Genomic DNA, 22,016 nt, shown 5'->3' on the forward strand with positions numbered 1-22,016 from the left:
TGCGGTGCCAGGTCACCCTGCGGCCGTCACACCCCTTTTCTGAAGAGCAAACACAGCGCAGTCCGGTTCCCTTCTGATTCGATCCAAGCTGCCTGGCAGCTGAAAAAAGTAGAAACGCTGTATTTTTAGAGGTAAAATCCGAGATTTGAAAGATGAGATCTACAAGTTTGAATATGTTGAAGGAAATGTCATCCAGCATCACTTAGTGCAGGTAATCCTTTCTCCATAAATAGATACATTACATTTATTCTGATTATTTTTCGTTTTTTTGTCTAGTACATTTAAGATAGTGGCATTTAACTAACAAAATACTCCAGAAGCTTTTCTGTTACTTTTCAATTCCAATTTTAATCAAAATTCATTGTGAACTAAATTATAAGTAAAAACAGCTACCAGGTAAGAGATGTATCACTTTGCTTCTCTATAGGAGCGTGAAGTTTAGGAATCTGCATAAACTAAAGTTATGTAATTGCTTAAATAAACACCTAGGTAAGGTATAAAAGATAATTGAACATCTCATTCCATCAGGTCATTTAGGAAAATGTACTGGTAAGCTTTCTTGAGGTTGTGCTAGATTAAATCTGAAAGAAAACAGTATTTCTTGAGTTTTTTCACTTTTGATATTATTTCGGTTCCTATCATCACTCTTAGTTTATATTTCCTTTCAGTGCTAGTAGTGTCATTCTGGGTAGTCCTCATCAGCCTCAGCAGTTGATGGCTTACTTGAGAACCCAATTCAGTGCTGTAGGAGCACTGCGTGGAATAAAGATGCTGTAAGACTGCAGTAATTTAATATTTAATGTCTGTACTCAAAAAGTGAGTGGTGTAAGCATGAGAGGGATGACCACTATTTCCCCCTGGGCTGGTAGAGTCAGCGTGCAGCTCGGTCTCACATCCCTACTGCCATGCCATGGCTGCAAACCCTTCTGTACCTGGCCTGAGGTAGGCAGCTGCCTCCTGTGAGGGAGGGGAGGCACAAAATGGAGGGGGCTGCTTCCTGTGAGAGAGAGGAGGCACAAAATGGAGGGGATTGCTTTTTGTGACGGAGAGGAGGCACAAAATGGAGGGGATTGCTTCTTGTGATGGAGAGGAGGCACAAAATGGAGGGGATTGCTTCTTGTGAGGGAGGGAAGGCACAAAATGAAGGGGGCTGCTTCTTGTGAGGGACAAAAGGCACAAAATGGAGGGGGTTGCTTCTTGTGAGGGAGAGGAGGCACGAAATGGAGATGCTGGCTGGCTGTGAGGTCCAGTGAGCCAGGTGGGCAGCCATGCTGAGGCCCTTTCAGGCTGGTTCAACATGGAGTTTGAATATGTGAATTCATGTGAATGTAGTATGGGTGCAGACTTGCTGTCCACGGGTGCAGAGCTCATCACCACCTTGGGTGTCACCTTTCCTGCCTGCACGCATGGTGTTTAACCCAAACCTCTCAAGAGCTGAGCAGCTCCTCACATCGTGTGGACGGGACAGGTAGGAGCAACACAACAGGCTGAGCCATAGCAGTAGAGCGAGCATTTCTAGTCAGCACCAGCCAGGTCTCAAATGACTGTAGGAAATGTTTCCAAAGCTGCAGAGAGAAACTGATTTATAATTTAATGCAGGTGTTTTCAGAGAGGCCAGGGCGGAAGGTGACTTCTGCCTCTTGCCAGCACAAGAAAGCAGGATGGGGGAAGGTCCTGCTGTGCTGAGCTCCACAGGGTTTCCCTGAGCAGGGCCTGAGTAAGGATCAGGCCAAATGTGTCAGGATGAGGCATCCAAATAAGTAATTCTTGCTTCATACCCTATGGCTGTGAGTTAAAATTCAGCAGCGTGTGCAGATCAGCCCTTTAGAGTTATGGTCTGTCCATTTAAAGGCTGCAACACAGATGAGAGAATTTCTAGGAACATCCAGTCAGGATTGAATAGATCAAATGAAAAAAGCAAAGTTCCCCCCCTGGCTTGTGCTATACTATGGGGAGGGTGGGGTGGTGATCAGGTCTGCAGGCCAGAGGGGAAGTTAATTTCTTTATGCTACTCACTTAATGCAAAACATGGAAATTATTAAAATTGCTGGTATTGAAAGTCGAGTTAATTAATTTCTTACCAAAGAAATTATAAAACTGCAGCGACTGCGGATTTTGCCTTGTGTTGGGTTAAACCTTTAGATGTGTGTTTGTTCAGGAATTAACACAATGGAGATCCCGGTCTGTGACTAGGGTGCCTAATTACTGCTGTAATACAAATGCTGTTGCAAGGGATATATTGTGGAGGCATATATGGTTGGACAGTAGATACTTACTGTAATTAGTGATTGCTGAGGAAGGTGTTTCTATGCCAGACTTTCCCTAGGAAGGGAATTAATGTGTGTGTAGAGATTGCTAAAATATAATTCTGCTCAGTGGAACTTCATCTGTAACTTGACATCGCTTTTGGTGGAAGTATTTGTGAGAATCTACAAAGAGTAAGTGATAACAGATTCAATTAAATTATTACATTTCTAATGTACAAATTAACAGGGCAGGAAGAAACTTCGATTGTGGTTCCAGTTTCATCCCATCTTCTTAATAGTATGTGCAGTAACACCACACCTTGACATTTGCAAAGTGGCATCAGATCACCCCGAGTTTGAAATGTGATTCCTAGTCCATGATTATGTAAAATTAAACTGCTGCATAAGTACATTGGGAATTTGACAGGACAACCCCTGCATCAGGAGACAAATAATTAACAACTTTATGAGTGACTTCTAATTTATTAAAAAAATTATGTAGGAGTAAGAAATAGTATCTTCAGCATTGTGCAGTCATACTTTTTGGTTTGTTGAACCTATTTCTAGGTACTATTTTGAGCATTTTTGTCAGCTGCATAGTAGCAGAATTAACAAAAAGGTATACTATAAATCACTCTTGGTGTTAGAGTTGACAGCTGTAAATAAATACAGCTGACAGCTCAAATAGCTGTTCTATTGACAGTATGTGGTCTAAATGTGTTAACAAATGTGTAGACTCAGCAGTTTGGGATTAGTTTAGCAAATAAATTACAAAATAGTGCTGTGATCCAGCAAAAAGCACAATGCCTGTGTATCCCTGGTCTGCACGCTTTGTTCATACTGTAACAGGCCTTTGCAGCTCTGTGTGAAAATACAACACTGCAGCTAGATATAGGGGTCCTGCTAAGAGTATCATTTGTCTCCCCTGTATTTCTTCTTAGTGTGATGTCAAGGAACGTGAGCAACTGAGTGTCATGGTGAGTAGAGATGGTTAAATAATGGATGTATTTGCTTTGCAGAATCAGAAATTTAATGAAGGAAGGTAGTAACTTTACACTAGCTTTGGTTATGATTAAGGATACAAAGTCACTGAATAACAATAAAAAAATACTTTCATGCAAAACCTGAGATCTTTAAATGTTTTGATTTGTTAATGTGTTTTAACAGGAATGCCTAGGTATTGTTACTAGCATGGATCTGCAGTACATGTGAAAGAAAAGCTGGGAAGAGAGGATGAGGAAGGGGCTAGACAGTTAAAAGGATTTCAGCTCTGAAGATGAATTATAGTATTATGTTAATTATTTCCCTGCTGATCACAGCAAGAAATGAGAGAGAGAATGACATGAAGAATTATGTCATGGTTTGACATATCTAAGGCATGGTGGTTTTTATGCTTAGAGGTTGAATCAGGCCACTGTTTATTCTTTTATATTTTAATTTTAACTATTCACAGACAGGGTAACATGGCACAAGGTATTATGGGGTAAATAATGTGAACATGAAGTGGAACTCTGGACACCTGTATTTTGATGGAATCCTAAGTATTCTGGTATTTTCTAAAAACGTATTTTATAGTTGTTGCGTGTAGTGAATAATTTTAGTATACAATGTACAAGTGGTAATTCTGATAACTAGTTGAAACTTTTGTTGCAATCTGTAAGCATGATTGTCAGTAGTAGCTGATTTCTGAACGCTGCCTCTCATGTCAAATCTTTGTAGTGAATGCAGTTTTTTAGTGCAGTCCTTATTTCCATCCCATTAATAAAATACATGATTACAGAAAGTGGCTGCTCATTTCCTTCAGCGAGCACCCATATCCACATGTTAAATGATAGTTAAATATGGGAAATATCTTTAGTTTTCCTTTCCTTGTCAGTCAATAAAGCCCTGCCCAGGAGCTTTCTCAATTACAAGTCCCTACTTGAAACAATTGGAATTCTGCATACCATGTCTCTAGCAGGAGGTTTACTGATGGCATTTTGTTTCAGGCCATGGAGCAGACAGGTATCTCTGTCAGTGAGTAAATCCAGTTTCAGTTATCACTATCATGTGTTTTACAAAAGCATTCAAAAGTATGATTTAGCATTTCAAGGATTCCAGGGAAGTGGTAACTTGTTTTAACTTCAAAAATTTCTTCCACTTCAGAAATCCTACAAGTCAACAAGTTTTCCTTTACTTAAAATGTTCTCCCACAGAGAATAGTAATCTACTGGAGTTGCTGCTGTACTATTAGGGTTTTTAAAGGTACTTTTTTCCTGATGGAAATGCATAGAAAGATTCCTTTAACTGCAATACTTTGGATGTTAGAGAGATCTCAGAATATCTCAAGTAGAGTAAGTGGGTTGTATTTTTTCTGTTTGGTGCTGTAGTGTGCAACTTATATACAATAATAAGCTATAAACAAACAATTGAGACATGTTTTGAATTAGTAATGATGAACAAGATTTTTCTGAAGCCTTTATATACAAACTAGTTAAAAGGATACGTGTCAGGCCAAGAAGTGCTTCCCTAGTCTTTTTGTTCCTTGCCTCTTGATTGAGCCTAAGTACGTTTTGTAGTTCACATGTTTTACAGGAACTTCAGATGTAGGCAGCTGTGATATATTCTTCTTTCTGGGAAATGAAGAAAGTTCTAATTTCACTCACAAATTTGTTGTGGGCCAGGGCACTGCACGAATCTTCTGTCCATCCTCTGTCCAGTGACCTGCTCCAGCAACGTGTTGCATCTTAGTGGAGAATAAAAGAATTTGTACTTTGCCTCTGGGTTTCTTTGTCTAGGTCCACGGTGCAAAGGCTGAGACATTGAGAGGAGCTAGAGTTCGGAGTGCAACAGCAACTGGAAAGTTCTTTATTTTACATGCATTTGCTTGCCTGACGTAATATGATTAGTCAAGGTCAGGACACTTAATTGTCAGTGGAACGGAGAACGATTTGTTTGTTACTTACATGTGAACTAGGCCAAGACCCTTCTGTCATCAGACTGGTTTCATTGCCAAGAACACACTTTATTTCTTGTGAATATCCTGTGACATCCATCCTATGCTATAAGAATCTCCATGGTTTGGATCCTCATGGGTCAGATCCTCAGCTTGTGTAGCTGAGTAGCCCTGTTTAAGTCATTGATACTCTAGTGATTTATGCCAGGTGAGCATATTTCATAATGTTAAGAAATATTAAAATTCAATGTTCATTTTTTATCAGTTTATATTATTTTGGCACAATAAAAGGAAAAATGTGATGACCATATTAAATTCTCAGGTGTGCTGGGTATACCAGCTTACAAACAACTTGTACGCCAAATTAAGCTGCTTGAAAACATTTTGAAATGGGACAAAAATTCTGTTTTCAACCATCATCTGTTAAGAATTGTAGATTAATATATACATGTCTTTTTAAAAGGCAGTAGATGTTTCTTGGATGGTTCTCCAGTACTTGGCTCCCAAAAGAGTTGATGGCTGCAGAAAAGACATAGAGGTGAATATTCAGGGATGAATCATTATAGAATTTGTATTGGTGCAGCTGTCTAGGGTGTCTTGGAGGATGGCACTCCATGAACTTTTTTTCACACTGAGTAAAGAAGAAATTTAATTTATTTAACTGCTTTTGCTTCGATGATGTACATGTTTGAGGCCAACAGGAATTTTTCAATTGCTGTTTTGTTTGTTAGGTTTGCAAAATACGAGCTGGGAGAGAGAAAAGGGCCTAGCATATCAAAGCATTAGCCCTATGGACTCTGTGACTTTATTGCTCTGAAAGATATATAGCCCTTCTTGCAAGCTCGTTCAGATTCTTTAGTCTCTTTCCCAGCAATAGCTGGTTATCTCATAAACAATTCAGCTCTGATTTTGGTGTTTTTCTGCACAATTACCAGTATTTATAGAGACTTTTGAAAAGAAAAAAAATGCAGCTAATTTTGAATGTAGTCATTTGCAGCAAAGGAAGAAATGCATTGGAACTGCAGTGACTAAACCATTCACTTTGCTGAAAAGGCTTCTGTTGTGTTCCAGGGACTCCTACAAGCTGCGTGTGTGTGAACTGCAGTATATAGCCCTTGTTAATGTTGAGAAAGCAAGTGAATATATAAATACTCCATCAGAGCATGTGAACATCTCTCTTTTCTAATGATTGAATTGTTTGTTCATAAAAAGACATTTCTTTGGCATCCGCAGGATGGATGCTTTTGCGAAGGACATTTTTAATACAGCAGACATAGCCTGGAAATACCAGGTAGAGTATGATGGAGCTTTCTCAACATGCATTTCTACAAATTCTTCCTCCACACTTTTAGTCCTCCCTATTGAGAAAGCTAGAAAATACCACCAAGAAGATATCTTTTAATTCCCCTCTGTTTTTTAAAGCCACAGTTATCTGAAACCTCAAGTCCACAAAGGCTTTCCTTTCATTTCTTTCTGCAGGAAAGCATGTGGTTTTTACTTGTTCTCTTAATTGGCTGATGTAAAAAGAGCAGTCTGAAACTTGACATTCTCATGCAGAAACCACTTCTTAAGCAAAAATGTATGACTGCTTTTCACTTGGAAGTCAGTGAGAGATTTTATGCTCACCTACCTCACAACTATATCTGAGCTCCTAGTCTTTGATGAAGATCTGAGTGTTTTGAGAACTTCAAACTTAATCCAGAAGGCCTATTGTAAACAGAACTTCCACTGATTTCAAAAGATGTTCCATACGTGAAGGTCTGATAAGATCAAGATCTTGGAGGGATTAACACTTTTAGTTTAAGAATTCACACGTTTCAGTTTAGCAGTCAGAAAAACAGACACAAGCTACTGTATATGATTAATTTTTATTGGATATTTTTAAGGGAAGTGTCTGCTAAAGTGGAGTTCAAAACATGGTAAGTGGTCCACACAATGAAAGAAATCATTAATCAGTGTTTCATTATGTTGCTAAGGCAATGAAAAAATAACAGACACTGTCAAGATAAATAAGGGACTCCTGATTTTCAAGGTTTTGGAGTGTCTCATGCAGATTCATCCCAATTCTATCTTGTTTGGTCCTTTTTAACCTCTAAGACTGCACCATTTCCTGGAATTCTGCGAAAGATAAGAGAATATTTACAGCAGAACTATTAAAATGGAAGTATTAGGAGTAAAAGATTAGTGGCTTATAAAGAGATTTAGAATAGGAATGAACAGACAACAATTACCTGATAGATGACCAGAGGAGAAGAAACATGTGGAAGAGAGACATTGTCTAAACTTCCTCTTCTAAACAACAGATGGAAAGCCAGTGTTTTGCTGACATTCATAAGGAATAATAAAATGTTCAAGGTAGTTTTAGCCTTCTCTCTGCATAATACTGATCTTGCGCAAAAATAATGGAATGGCTAATATGGAATTTGAGTTAGAAGAAGTTAAGAGCTGAAGTAAAAGAATGAAAAGTGAGTCCTTGTGTCTTATTAGCTGTTTGTAATGCTTCAGCAGTTGAGAAGTGTTGATTTAGAGCACCATCTAAAGCCAAAAACATTGTGCAGTTCCATGTGGTATGGTGCTGAAGTATTGTGTTGTACAATAAGATATTGTTATCTGGAAGATCTTTTAAATGTTTGGCTTCTGTGAGTTAGAGTATCTGATCAGTCCTGTCCCTGAACAACTGTATTGGTATATAGATTGCCTCATAAATCATGTGTGTTTATTCTGGCACATTTCCTAAGGAACTGGATTTAATTCCTTCCAAAGAAAGAAACAGAAGCGTTCTGTCCTCCTAGTGCAGTGAGCTAGCGAATCTGCACACCAGCACATTCCCTGCGTGCTGTTCCCTAAGCCCCTTTCATGCTCGTCTAGGCAGCTTGCTTCTCTCATGGGGCAAGTTGCCATTGGCGGCAAACCTTTTGTGTGAGTGTGAGCTTCCTGTTCAAAATGGGACGCAGAAATACGGAATTACGAGATCAGGAGGTTTCTGCACTGAGCAGCCATTAAATCACACTGGCATTTCCATGGGGTGAGTGCAATGTGCTGCTTTCTAAAACAGCTGTTCCTTCCTGTCTGGTCCTTAACCTGCCACTGGAGATAAATAGCATCCATCCCCATGCACAGAGCCTGTTGTGGGATCTCGTGTCAGGGTAGTGACACTGGATCATTCTATTCTCCTTATTATGCAAAACAAATATTGAAGTACGTGCTACTAGCTCTTGCATATTGTGAATGATTTCACTGACTAGTGGAATTTCTGTTGGGAGATAACTGCTGTAAATGAGCTGATGTATGTGCTGTTGATTCTCCTGTGTAGAGCTGGTTCTTTTGTCCTTGATTTTACGTTTGTGTATTACAAGTGATGCTAGTGCTGCTTTACATCAGAGTAAGTGGGAAGAGAAATAAGGGGCGGTTCCTTTCAAAACAGCTGGAAATTTGTGAGTGAGTGGCAATGAGAAAGTTCCTTATGGCAGCCTAGGTGAGTTTTTTTGACTTGCTCGTGCAAAAGGAGTTGCAGAGATGAACCTGTGAGATCAAGGACCATTTCCGCCCTTAAACAGGTTGCTACTGCAAGGGTTTCAATAAAATTGCTGGAGGTACATTAATGTACCATCAACATAAAAGAGAATTACACATAATTTACAACACATCCTGAGGAGCCTTATTCTGTATGTAAATGAGTGAATACCTTCAGCCCCAATTTTACCATCCCCATCATGATCTGCAGCTGCCAAGAAGGTCTTGGTTTCTGAGGTGGTTAGCACTCTGGCTCCACACTCAAACCTCTGAAGGAAATACCTAGGAAGAAAACAACTTTAATTATGATTTTCACAGAATATTATTCTTTTATGCTGGCTGTGTAATCAAACTGATAGCTATCTATAAATAAATTATTTACCACAATAGCCAAGTTCTCCAAACACTGCTTTGTTTGACAAGCTAAATCTTAGTCATATACACTTCTGCTTTGTAAGTCCAGCCCTGATACAATTGGTTCTGCCCACTACCAAAATCTAGCGCCAGGGAGTTATTTTTTTTCTATACTGAGCATTAAAGGCAAGTATTTACTAATTTGTTTTTCTCTGTAGGGATTATCTACTTAAATACACCTTTCACAATCTGCTGAAGGTTTTATCAATGTTTCGCATAACTTGTGCTCACATTTACAGAACAGTTCTGGAGAGAAAAAAGTTCTGATTTTTGGATAGCCTCTAAATAGTTAACACAGAAAATCCTTACTTGAGCTCATCTTCCTCAATAAAGCCACTTTGATCATTGTCGAGAATCCGGAAGATCTCCTTGAGCTGGCTGCTACTCTTCTTAGACATCCCACTGATCTGAAAGAATTTTTTGGGACTAAAGGAATCTGGAGCTGAAAATAAATTAATAAATACATTAACCCCAGACCACTGCGTTCACTGTTCCTAAATGGTCTGAGGATGCTGCTTTGTTACATTTTAATTGTTCTAAACATGGATGATAGATAAAGCCTGTCAAAGAATGGATTTTGCCATACTGCACCATACACTCGTAAACATCAGAAGAAATCACATGGGGATAATTTACAAACTGACAATATAAACCAGTCATGAACAAATATACTGTGACAGCTAAGTAAAGAGGTTACAGAAATCTGTTTACAGTATGCGCTTGTTCAGTATTCCTTTGGGACCGACATAAACTTGCCATGTGTAACACAAAATAATAGATTTTTAGAGTTTTAATTGTTTTCTCACCTTGGCAGTCCCGCAGAGCAGCAGCAATATCAGAAGGGCTTAGAATGTCTGTAAGGCTCATTTTAAACCTGTGCAAAATAGTATATTGCAAACAGATTTGTGAAATGCAAATGCGTCTTACAACAAATTGTTTTTTTCTGTGTTTTGAAGAATACTATATGGCTAACAAGACTTCTAAGGGTAGATGAATCTAATTGATCAAACCGACATCGCTGCTATTCCTCAACAAATTAGAAGATTTACTACATTACTTCCTTAAAAATAGCAGTGCTGCAATAATACTTTTTAATGAGATGGATTAAGTAAATGATGTTGTGAGTTGATGATCAATTTTTTATCATTTACCTGCATGCTATTTAAGTACACTGCATTCTTAAACTCTATGTAACCGTTAATCTAATAATTAGTCTTACTGGAATGCATGGCATCTGTCAATACAAATAACAGTATATGCAGTGGAAAAAAGAAAATCAAGAACGTTTGCTTCTGTTTTCTCCCCCAACAGCTCTGAAGAATGAAAAGAAAACTGATACTTATCCATATAAGGTCCATCCATAGGTAATTCCAGCAATTAAAATAAAAATCTTATAACAACGGTTATTGTACTTACTACTGGTGCAGCTCTGCACAGTAATTTAATTTAATTAATCTCAAGTCAGCTGCTCACCTTTATAGTTTTCTCAGCTAGGTAAAGGAAAAATAGCTGAGGAGATACCAGGCAAAATAGAAATGTTGGCTCTGGCTTGCCACTCTGGCTTATAAAGGATTCAAAAGGTGACAATAACCACTACTTAGGTTACTGTTTCGTGGATCAAATGTTCGATTTGAGACCTAGCTCAAATTTCTTCCTTAACTAATTAAACTTTTCTTTCTATTTATATCCTAAGATAATATGGACCAGATGAACAGTTTTTTTTAATAAATCCACTTGTGCTTAATTAAGTACACCTCTGCCATCAAAACATAGGCTTTCAATCTCCAAGTATGCTAAAGATTTTCAGTTAACCTCTGCGCCTTAAAGTCGCTCATCAGAAGATGACTCCAGCAGTCAAATCCTTATGAAAAGGAGCTAGCTTGATTTCCCTAAGTCTGTTGATCCTTTGGAATGTATAAAGGAAGTTAGAGATGAAAGATCAGAGGTGACAATGTGTCATTCTGACAAAGGTAACTTGTCACTAGGATAGAGGAAAGCATGCTGTAGTTTGGGGTGGTCTTTCTGCAGTAACCTTCATTTCGTATTTCCTGACCATTTTCTAAATTACAGTGCTGTCCCTAATCGGGGGTAGAACAGAAACCAATGCCTTCAGTGAGAGCAAAACTCTGAAACTAGGTAAAGCTGAATAAGCTAATCTTGTCTGTATTGCTTGGAAGATTATGTATAATCAGATGGCCTACTTAGTAGTCTATTTTGAATATTTTAAATTACATTAAATCAGTAATAGACTTACTTACTTGAAGTTGTAGGAATCAGACTTTGTTAGTGTGAAGACATATTTATATACATTTTACAACACATGCTCTCACAATCTATTTCCTTAATATGAAATTAAAATTGTAGGTATAAATAAGTGGGGGTTTATTGTATGTTACAAGAGCATTAATTTTGGAAAAAAAGCTTAAGAAAGCTGGGAACAGCAGATATGACATTCTCCCCCTCAGACAAAAATCTATTTCCATCTTTAAGGGGGTTTATATGGACAAAATTCTAGGATGAAGACCAATAACAAACGTGTATTTTGGTTAGAGTTTATTGTATAACAGTCTATTATGGTATCTAAAGTAATGTTCTCCTAATACATGAGCATTGTTTTATTTTTTTAATGAATGGAAATAGCATGGTATGCTGAACAAGTAATATTTTTTATACTAGCAAAAGTCACAAATTATGCTGTGGAATAGAGTAGTAATATCTCTAAGCCTTGGTGTAAGTTAATGGACTACAGTGGGTTTACTCCTGATTGGTTTAATGACAGTGAGAAAAGTATCAAGCATAGCAATTGTTCCATAGCACCTGTTTGTCTGAATTTGGATAGAGAAATACAAGGTATAATTAACACGAAAAAGCAGACGTCATTTAATGATACTTTTACCTTTTTTGCTATCTCTTTTTTATGCAAAACAAGGTGGCATAAATCACAAATAGTCAGACTTACCTTTAATCCCAAATGTCACCTGTCTAGTAATGAAAGAATGCTCTCTTCTATCTCTTTAAGTAGGAAAACCGTTTATAGTAATCTGGAAGAACACTGTCCTATTAAACCTAAGAACCGTGGGCTGTTGTAAATGAGTATTGCCTCGTTAAAACAAATTGAACAATGCCAATTTGTTGAAGACCTGATCTCAGGTCTTTTGGTGTTCTTTCCATTTATCTTTTTCGTTCAGTACTATATATTCATATTGCTTTCTGTCTGAGATTTGCATGGTACTATGATCTATCAGACGGTGGCAGTGGGAATGAAGTGCATACTGTGCTTTCTACAGAATCATCCTGAAATAGCTTTCATCCTTGTAGATACCTTTTTGCACTCTGTTGTGAATTTTCTCCTTTGTGATCGTCTCAAGTTGATATGAGTTTCAACAGAAGGTTTTTTTACTGATTCCTCTTGACATTTTTACGGCCAAGATGTTTCTAGATAAAAGGTTTTTTTTAGACCTCTGTGACAGTGCCATAGATGTTACTTTATAGTAGGCTTCCTTTATTTCTGCTTGCTCCTACACACTGCTCATTGAACTGCGTGCTTTGTTTAAATTTTTGGCTTGACATACAACACTAATTATCGAAAGCTAATGAGAGTGAGGAGATGGACATAAAGTAGAGGAAAATGATGAGATCAAGGTGAGCGTATAACACTCAAGCTCAAAATATGTCTGCAAATAATTCAGGCATTATATTAAAATATAAGTACCAAATGCTCAGTGAATGGCATCTGATTACCTCATACACTCTGCCATGGCACTCAGGGTGCTGAACTGTTTTTACATGTATTCAACAGTAGTAAAGTAGCCAGAATTAGTATTATATTAAAATACGATCTCAAATAAAAGTGAGCTAATTGCTACAATAAGTTCACTATTATTGCTTACAAAAGGATCTTTTAATGTTTGAAATTCAACACTGACAACAAAAGTGATGCTAATCCTGGCTGAAAGATGGTTTACAAAAGCCTAAAAGAGCTGAATTTCAGAATCAAGTTGATGTCACTGTATATTGATACAGGTGGGAATCTAGGGTTACTGGTTTTTATTTATTTATTAATGACACTTCATCTGAAGTACAGGTTTCCCTCCACTACAATTAGAATGAAATAATCAGGGATGAGCATATTACATAAAGGGATGTTTTAATTAGATAATCTATTTTACAGCTAAATTATCTGCCTGTTTTCCTTACTTCTGGGGTATGTATTAGCTTAGGTGATTGTAATCACTTTAGGGGTTCAAAACCTGAGATCTATGAAAGACATTTTCTAAAAGATATTATGCAAGCAGTGTAATGCTATAAAGAAAATACGTAATAATTCAACCAGAACAACAGCTGCTAGGTAAGGGGCAGTTAAGAATAGTGCAAAATCTGGTACAGAATCTGAGTATTGCACAGTTTCCAGGAATGTTTAACACTTGTTCCTATGGAATTCAAGAAAAAATGTTAAATTGTTTGTTTGTTTGTTTTTGGTTTTTCGTTCTATTAGGAACATCTGAAAGTGCTATTGAGTTGTTCCTCGAAGATTTATGTACTTGTATAGCTTTACTTCTGTTGTTTTCCCCCGAGGTGTCTTTACGCGCAGTATATACAGGAATATTAAAGCCGTTTTTTTTTTTTGGTTTCAGACTTCCAGAATTAAACTTGAAGGTGTAGTTCTGAGAAATACAGCACATTCATATTGATAAGTTCTTGCTAGTAATCTAAACATATAAACCAACTGTTTTCAAATCAAGTACCATTCACTTCTCTAATAAGCAGAGGAAAGTTGCGTTTTGGTAAATGATTGACAGGTTGTGGACTAGTCTTGTACTCTTTGTGTTCTGTTTGGTATAAAGTACAGAGTTAATTAGCAGTGGCAACCAACCAAAGACATGACTTCAAGCAGATGCAAAAGAAACATCAGCAGTTGTCTCAGGTGAGATCAGAGGAGAGGTGTTAACCTGAGACCAACTACAATAGTGTAAAGAGATGCTGTAGCAGCTGTTCTAAAACCCATACGACTCCATCTTTCAGCCCTGGTTGTGTTAGGGCCAGAACAATTGTATCATGATCCTGGATAACAGATCCTGCCTTTGTAATGAGTTTGGAAGTAACTAAAATAGATACTCAGTAACCTATGTGGTTGATCATTAATGTTGATGTCTCAATGGTGATGGCAGAGAATCTTAGTGTGAATATACCTGAAAAGGGCCTTTACAACAAAATGAGTTATATCTGGCCACTTCAAGTTGTCTCTTAAGGCTTTAATAATATAGAAATAATTACAGGGTCCGATTTGAATGGTTGCTTGGGCCATAGTCTTTTACCATATTTAACAGAGAAGTTTAAGAACATGGTTTAGTATTGGACTTTTTTGGTACCGTGCATTATTACAATGAAGGATGAAATCCAGGCCTTGGAAGCCTCAGTGACAAACCTTTCTTTCCCTGCAGCAAGTAGAGGATATTACCCAGAGCACTAAGCAAAGATCTGGACTGTAGAATCCAAGATACATCCTGTAGCACAGTGGGTCTGGAGCTAAACAAAGACAGGTATTTCTCTCACGTTGGGAGAAATGTCTTGTGTAGTTTCCCTCGTTTAAATTACATTCTTATAATTCTGTGTAAATGAGATTGATTTCTGTTTGAAAATGATAGCAGAATAGACTAACATAACTGATAAATAGTGTGACTAACTCATAGAGATTGTTCTAATCAGGATATTTTTTCACTTAAAAAGCTGTCCTCGAAGATCCCTGCTAGCATTTGATATGTTAGGTGTTTGTCTTTAAATGCACTTGCAAGTGCTTCTGTGACTCAGTAACACAATTTTATGTCTCTGACCCTAAATGTAATTGTCTAAGATGTTTCTGTCTGCTGTCAGCATCATAGACAGTGTCAGATGGGGTGATCTGTAAAAGTCTAAATTGTTCAGGTTTTCTGTGTATTTTAAGAATAACTGTGCCTTAAGGTTGGAGGCAGTGAAATAATCTGGATGCTGCCTTTTGTGACATGTAAAAGATATGTGCAGTGGTACTATACTGTTACCAAAGGCTTTTTACGCATGGCTGTATTTCACTATGACCCACAGTGTAAGAAGCCATGGTAAAATAAAGCAAATAATAGAACTGAAGTGGTTCCAACTGTTTCTGTATTCACTGCCTGTCCTCATTGATGTCAGTGGGATTTCTGCCATTAATTTCAGCAGTAGGAGGATGTATAACCCTTAGTGAGGTATAAAGTAAAAATACCCTACAATTAGAGTTAACCTTATCATAAGTAATCATCAAAAGTCACTTATTTAACAGAAATGGCCTTCTAAATAAAGGAGAAGCAGGTGTCTAGATTCAGACAAGCGCTTGTAACGCATAAAGCATGTGACAAAATTCCTTTGACAAAAGGCAGCCACATATTTAGGGACTCTGGTGGAAAGGGTTGGATAAAAACGTTTGCAGAATACAGCCCATGGTCTCAGACCTCCACATTTATGATTCCAGAAGAGTGTTCTTCACTTTAAGGGAGCTGTGTGGGAATGTACGTTTATGATCATGCAGCAGTCTTTCCAGCTGTGGCCTTCCAGGCACAATTTGAAGAGCTTTCTTAAAGCACATGATAAGCAGTTACAGAAATTTCACAGTACCGACAGCCTGCGTGAGTGAGAGACAGGGAGGAAAAGAAAGTGTATTCTTGTAGACAGAAAACAGCATTTTCTCCACCAATCTGCTTAGTGGTAATACTGAAAGAAGGAAAGGTCTAAAAACGTCTCTAGTCACAAGCTCTTCTTAACTTTCTGGAGTGATCACTGAAGCTGATATCAGACTTACCTTGTCATTAATTTTTTACTGTTCTTAATGGAATGGTAAGTGGTGAAATTGTCTTAGATTTGTAGACCTAGCAGGCTAATCAGTGTGGAAGTAAGTGTGGTTAAACAAAGGAGCTGCCTGCTAACTCAAAAGTTATGAGCTGTCTGTGCCTTTCTCTCTTGTTTAGCCATTAATATTGGTACGATGCTTGAAGATCTTCAGGTGACCCATGTTACATGGTGAAAATATAATATCAGCTGACATACATAGCATTTTCTGACAACAATGAGAGCTTTTAGCCCTGCAATCAGACCGCACTTACTAATTCCTCAAAATTTCCTTTGTTTATTGCTCTCCTGAGATGACATTGGAGTCATAAATGTGAATTTGATGGATAGTTCTTTTTTCACTGTTAAGAAAAATTCTACAATATTAAGGCCTGATTCATTCATTAGAGTTAATGGAAGTATATTTTTGCCTAACGTACAAGGCACGAACACATTATTGAGTATTCATTAAAGTCCTGTAGATTGCTTTAATTTTGTGCAACATGATGATTTCCCCAACATTGTATTGATTTTTCCTTCCTTCTCCATAATGTCTTATCATAAACGTGTTATGCATCAGAACCACTACAGCATTAGCAGATAATTTTGAAATGAAGATTTTTGTTCTGCAAATACTGAAACATCTTCTTAAATAGCTCCAACAAACACAGTACGAGACAGTCGTCGTACAGGTTTTTGCAAGATTAATGCCCAAGAACAGACTTTTTCAAGAGTTCCAAATTTTTTGAAAAGAGTACATAGGAGTAAGTATCATGTTGGAAGTATAGTGTTCTGGATGGTTAAAGCCATCTAGATTTTTTAAAAGGCTGTTTGGGTGTCTGTTTATTTTTATCATATATGTAAGCCTAAAAAAACCCATACACCATAGTGCCTAGTTAGGTACTGTTAGCAATTAGTTCATTTTTGTTACCTAATTTGATTGCTGTGTGTGTTTGTATTATGACAAAACCACGGCATCATCACACTCTTACTTCTCAGCCAGAGCTCTAACTTAGCCAGTGCACAAGCTGGATGGACTTCAGTTAATGAGCAACTGTTCAGAATTTTGCATTCTCCTCGTTCCTTATTTCTGGTTTGCTATTTCAATCTGTCTGTAAAGAAAGAAAGATTTAATTTCTTAGCAATTTTTTTATGGTGCTCTTCATTTTATTATACTTTCCTCACAAGCATTTATGCATTTATTTTCACAACTCTGTGAGATGTGGGCCTTATGTTATCCTCAGTTTTGAGATGGAGAAAAGCAGCAGAACATTCATTATTGGGGCAACGTGCCCCAGTTTGCCATTATGGAGCACCAGGGACTTGATTTTTCCAAATTATCCAAAACACAGCTCTCTTTGCCTTCAGTTGCATTTGTGAAGGTTGTAAAAACACATCTTCTCTAACTAGACTTCCGTGCAGAATAAACGACTTAGAATTGTGCTAACAATTAATATTCTTTACATTGATCTTGCAAGAACTCATTTTAGCATAAATCATGTTGATATGATTAAAGGCTACCAAGTCTCTGCTCTGGCTCTCTGTGTGCAGACCTTCAAGTCTCATACTGACAGAGAGAGGAACTCTGGGCTCCTGGCTGCTGCGCAGGCAGACCCATGTCTTGCTTCTTTGCATCTCTGTGCCATGGTGTGCAGCTTGCCAAGTACAGCTGGTGTGCTGGATATTTAGTGCCATGTGGATGGCGCTAAAGGGCATTCAGTGTGCAAAGTGGACCCAGCAGAAGGTATTTATTCCCCAACTGCAAACTAGCACCACCGGCCTTTGCTGAGACCTCCGTCCTGCTCCCAAGATCTGAGGCATAGAGTCCCCTCCTTCGGAAATAAAATGTTAGCATTCTGTGTTCAGAGATTATTTAATCTGGCAAAACTGTGTCATCAACAGAAGTGGGCAGGTGGGATACTAGAAGTGTTCAGACTTGAATTAATTCAGGCAGGTAGAATACTGTTTTAACTTCTTGTAAGTGGAACAATAGTGCCATCAGGTGGGCAGGAAGGTGAGTGATTCCTTGGAAAATTTTGAATGTATTGCTGTTTCAGTAATCTAGATTCATCTTGGATTCGGTTGATCTTATATTAAAATTGACAGCTTAATTAGTGCTAAGTCCTGCCATTTAATGAGTGTATGAAACATGATCGGTTGCATAAAGAATGACGTAAAAACGCATGGAGCATTAAATACACCTCTTGATTAAGTAACACTGCTACCAGTTACCATAACCAGGTTTTACACTTGGACATTTTATGAATTCTAGTTTTTTACAAAAGGCGCTAGGTATTTATGCAAACATTGAAAATTAAATGGCCCACAGAGATGCTTTTAATTTCTCCTTCTCTTAGTATTTTCACTAGTATCTTTAATACCCCAAATTCAGATGAGTAGAGTGGATTCCAATTCAGTCTCCCCACGGTATAAAGACCTTCTGCTTAAAACATTGGGGAACATGGTTTAAGTAGTACTTGCACTACTTCAGATGTTTTCCAGCAATATGAAATCACTGGCCAGTAATTGTTCATGACCTTCCAGGGTACAAAATGTGTAAATAAATAGTAGGCTTGTGATAGGAAAGATTGTTTATGGCACAGGTATCTTGTTCTTTATCTTGACTGCTTGTTAAGATTTGACCAGATCTTGAAACTCTGAAAAAGAAATAGAATAATAATAAAATGGGACCACATTTTGTAATCACACAGTCAAAAAAATACTTACTTAATTTTTAGAGTTAAAATGGGAAACTAATGATACTTCCTCTGATAATCATTCCTTAAAGGTAGCACATTGTATACTCGTAATAATAGATACTTAAGACAAAGGAAGTGTTGCATTTAAGTGTCACGTTGTACCATAGTTCAATAGTAAAAAGCAGTGAAATTATACTCAAATTTTGTAAATATATCAGTTTAGGTTCCAGTCCTGAAAAAAATCTCTGTAGATGAAAAAATATTGTGCTTGTATTGAAATCAGCAGGAGTTTTATTATTATTCTCTGAAAAAAACAGGGTTTCAGCCTCTGGATTTTTTCATACTTCGTATTGCTACAATGTACAAGTGATGATGGGTGTCTGTACCTTGGCTGGCAAAGATTAAAACTTGCATCTGTTCCATTACCTTGCCTCCTTTGTCTCTTTTTGATAAAACAATGAAAGCTGTATTAATGCTAATTAGCAAACAAACATAACAAGAACATCTTACCATGTACCCTGGAGAGGAAATCAACATTATCAGCTGTCTAGTTCATCCTTTCAGCTTTTTCTGTTTCCATTGGAATTGGGACGTTGGTGTAGTGAGGACAAAGGAATTTGATAGATAAACTGAAAAGCCAAATGTAAACCATAAATGTTACCTTGACAGCTCTGTAGGCCAGCAGCAACTTCAGCTTCTGTCAGGATACCAGAAGGAGCCATGTCAAAGCTACTGTGAAATGAAAAATAGTATTGGGTAGAGTTCATCTTGATCTTGCTCTATCAGCCTTTGATGCTGCCTCATGAGGACAGCCAGGTTTGATTAGTGGGGCAGTTGCAACCTAGGTCCCAGGGCAAACCAGGGGAGCTGCCCTGCAGGAGCCAACTGTTCCGTCCTTTAGTTCAGATACATGTAGTACATCTGGCTTGCTGTTCTCTCTACTTAAGTCTTCAGGTGCACAAGCTGAGGACAAAACCAAACATATTTATAGAACTGCATGGCATTTGGGGATTTTTGGTTATTTTTTGTGTGGATTATTGTGATGTCTTCAAAAGCTCCAGAGGAAAGAATGAACTCACCTTGCCACTTAGTTTTCCCCAAGCCAAGAACAGAAAAAACTGTAAGGTAAAAGATCTGCAGAGTCCTCTTGACTTAATTATTTTCAAATGACAGAGATAATGACTTATATAGACCTTAGTTAAGTCCTCTCGACCTTTTACAGAAGTCCTAGAGCCACGTGATGGCTCAGATACCCCAGGGGGTAAGTTACTGTGGCTGACAAGACCTGCTAGCTGATCAATCAGATTGATATTTATATCCCAAAGGAATGTGCATGGTGATTTAGACAATATATAAGGTTTAGTGCCATACAAAGTAAATCCTCTCAGCTTGCACCTGTTTTTAGTCGAGTAAATGATTTTTGATCTGTGAATGAAAAAATGCAATTTTTTTTAATTGCTTAATGATAGCAACAAATGGACATCTTCATGGTAGACTTTGACTTTTAAGGGCCCAATCCTGATAGGAATTACCCATGGAACATGACTCCTGCAATTGCCCTAATAGTCTCCAAATAATACTAATACTGATACATTAGTAATAGATATATCTGACATATAAGTAGAATCTCACAGATAAAACTTTTAATTTTAAATCAGCCCAAGGTATTTTTAATAAGCTGATTTATAAGCTTTGGTTACCCAGTTACTGAAATATGTACTTTAGACTATAAAAGTCTAATATTGAAGACATTTGCTCAGTATTAATTCATTGCATTTTAAATCATCATAATAAATGTGTCCATTTATAGAATGCAGGTTGTCAGTGGTTCAGCAGCACACAGCAGTATGCGTCAGTTAACGGTAAGGAGTGAAACTGAGCAGTGAAATCTGCGATATTTGGTTCTTTCTTTCTGTACTGAAAAATTAAACTTCTGTAAGGATTCAAACAGTAACTAAGCTCAAGCTGCAGCTTTTCTCTTACTGCTTATTAATAGGATCTGCTTGGCTATCTCATGAAATCTCTTGGAACTTAGTGGCCTCGAGAATGGCTGAAATTGGCCACTGGTGTAAAAAGCCATTGGGAGAACATTTTACACCCACACATACATAAACGTGCACAGAGTATCATTGTAGATTTAAATAATATTTGAGTAATGCCCTTACATTTAAAATAAAGCCTAACACTCGGTCAATATAACTTAAAGCTGCTGTCTTTTCTTTCAAAAATTATATACATGAAAATAGAGACAAAAAACCTCATCTTGCACGTCTCAGTTTCCCTTGATCATTTCATCAAGAGAAGAATGCTTAGGAGAAGTGCTAATTATATTATTCTAAACCCATTCTGTGTGGTAAATTGAACATTGTGAAAGCAAAGTTTTCTGGGCTATATAAGATCAACGGAGCAAGTTACTTTTAAAGGCATTTTATCCTGAACTGGTGAATATGTAAACTAAATGATCCAGTCTTTCCATTTGGGAATCTAGCTTTGCCTTTGTTTCAGATTCCTAGGAAATAATTGAGAGTATGGCCTGGGATCAGAGAGGATCTGGTAACTGCATTGCAATTACTGAACATTCAAGAAATAATCCTTGTGAGAAGACCACACTGAGATTACAAAGCGTTTATCGATAAAAGTTTTTGAGTATTTCTGTGGCAAACCAGAGCTTGCCTGTAGATGGCACCAAAGACAGTCAAGTTCAGCCGTGAAATCTACTCAGGGTGAGAGAAAACCAAGGAACTGAGAATGAGAACAGGTTAACAGGTGGGCGTTCGTGGGCAAGCAAGAGAAGACGAAGGAACAGATATTTAAAAAAAAAAAAAAGTCTAGTCTACCAAATCACTCGAAAGACTGGAATATAAACAGACTAAGTTGAAAACTCAGAAATAATTCCAGAGGACTTACCTTTAATGGTGATCAGGAAGAACAGGTTATTTTGTCTGTCTAACAAAACCAGGTTTTACTGTGTTTATTTTTATGCTGGCTAAGTATTACAGTCTGTTAGGGAGATCATTGCAAATACAAGATCAGTTTGTTCTGGAAGCCTGGGAGTTAGAGCAGAAAGTTAGTATCTGGGAAATGTCAGCTGACTGATATCTAGTTGTGATGAAACTGATGTGATTCCCATTGAGTCAAGTATTTGCATATTCTACTTTGACATAAGTTCCCCTTTGAACTTAGGGTCAATAATATCTTTGTAACTGCAGGCGTTGTCTAGGGGTACCTTCTTCTCAAACTGCAACCGCTGTGGTGATCTGATTGTCTTTTCTGGAACCTGATATACAAAACCTCTGAATTTCTTGTTTTCATGAGCATAGGACATGCTGTAAGCAAATCAAAAGTTATGAAGCAGCCATATCCCAACTGCTA

The 22,016-nt window shown here is 37.6% G+C and overlaps 1 protein-coding gene across 1 annotated transcript; it reads right to left on the reverse strand.

The window, feature by feature from the left end:
* Positions 1-7,273: 7,273 nt before the first annotated feature.
* On the reverse strand, positions 7,274-21,666 carry LOC104015064 (parvalbumin, thymic CPV3). Its single transcript, XM_009467762.2, has 6 exons — positions 21,552-21,666; positions 19,306-19,376; positions 9,915-9,982; positions 9,418-9,550; positions 8,867-8,976; positions 7,274-7,299 (listed from the first exon to the last, which is right to left on the reverse strand). Exons 3-6 carry the CDS (start codon positions 9,973-9,975, stop codon positions 7,274-7,276), a joined length of 330 nt encoding a protein of 109 aa, XP_009466037.1. The 5' UTR covers positions 9,976-9,982; positions 19,306-19,376; positions 21,552-21,666.
* Between the last annotated feature and the right edge of the window lie 350 nt (positions 21,667-22,016).

This window comes from Nipponia nippon, unplaced genomic scaffold (assembly GCF_047370975.1).
Source record: "Nipponia nippon isolate SJK-2023a ecotype South Korea unplaced genomic scaffold, ASM4737097v1 scaffold_5, whole genome shotgun sequence".
Taxonomy (NCBI): Eukaryota; Metazoa; Chordata; class Aves; order Pelecaniformes; family Threskiornithidae; genus Nipponia; species Nipponia nippon.

Bases quoted from the DNA above. Each gene is read 5' to 3' on its own strand.
- LOC104015064 (XM_009467762.2), bottom strand. From the start codon at position 9,975: ATGAGCCTTACAGACATTCTAAGCCCTTCTGATATTGCTGCTGCTCTG. The intron at 8,977-9,417 runs GTAAGGATTTTC...TTTTCTTCCTAG, and splicing joins ATTGAGGAAGATGAGCTCAA to GTATTTCCTTCAGAGGTTTG. The intron at 7,300-8,866 runs GTATTCACTCAT...TATCTTTCGCAG, and splicing joins TGGTAAAATTGGGGCTGAAG to AATTCCAGGAAATGGTGCAG.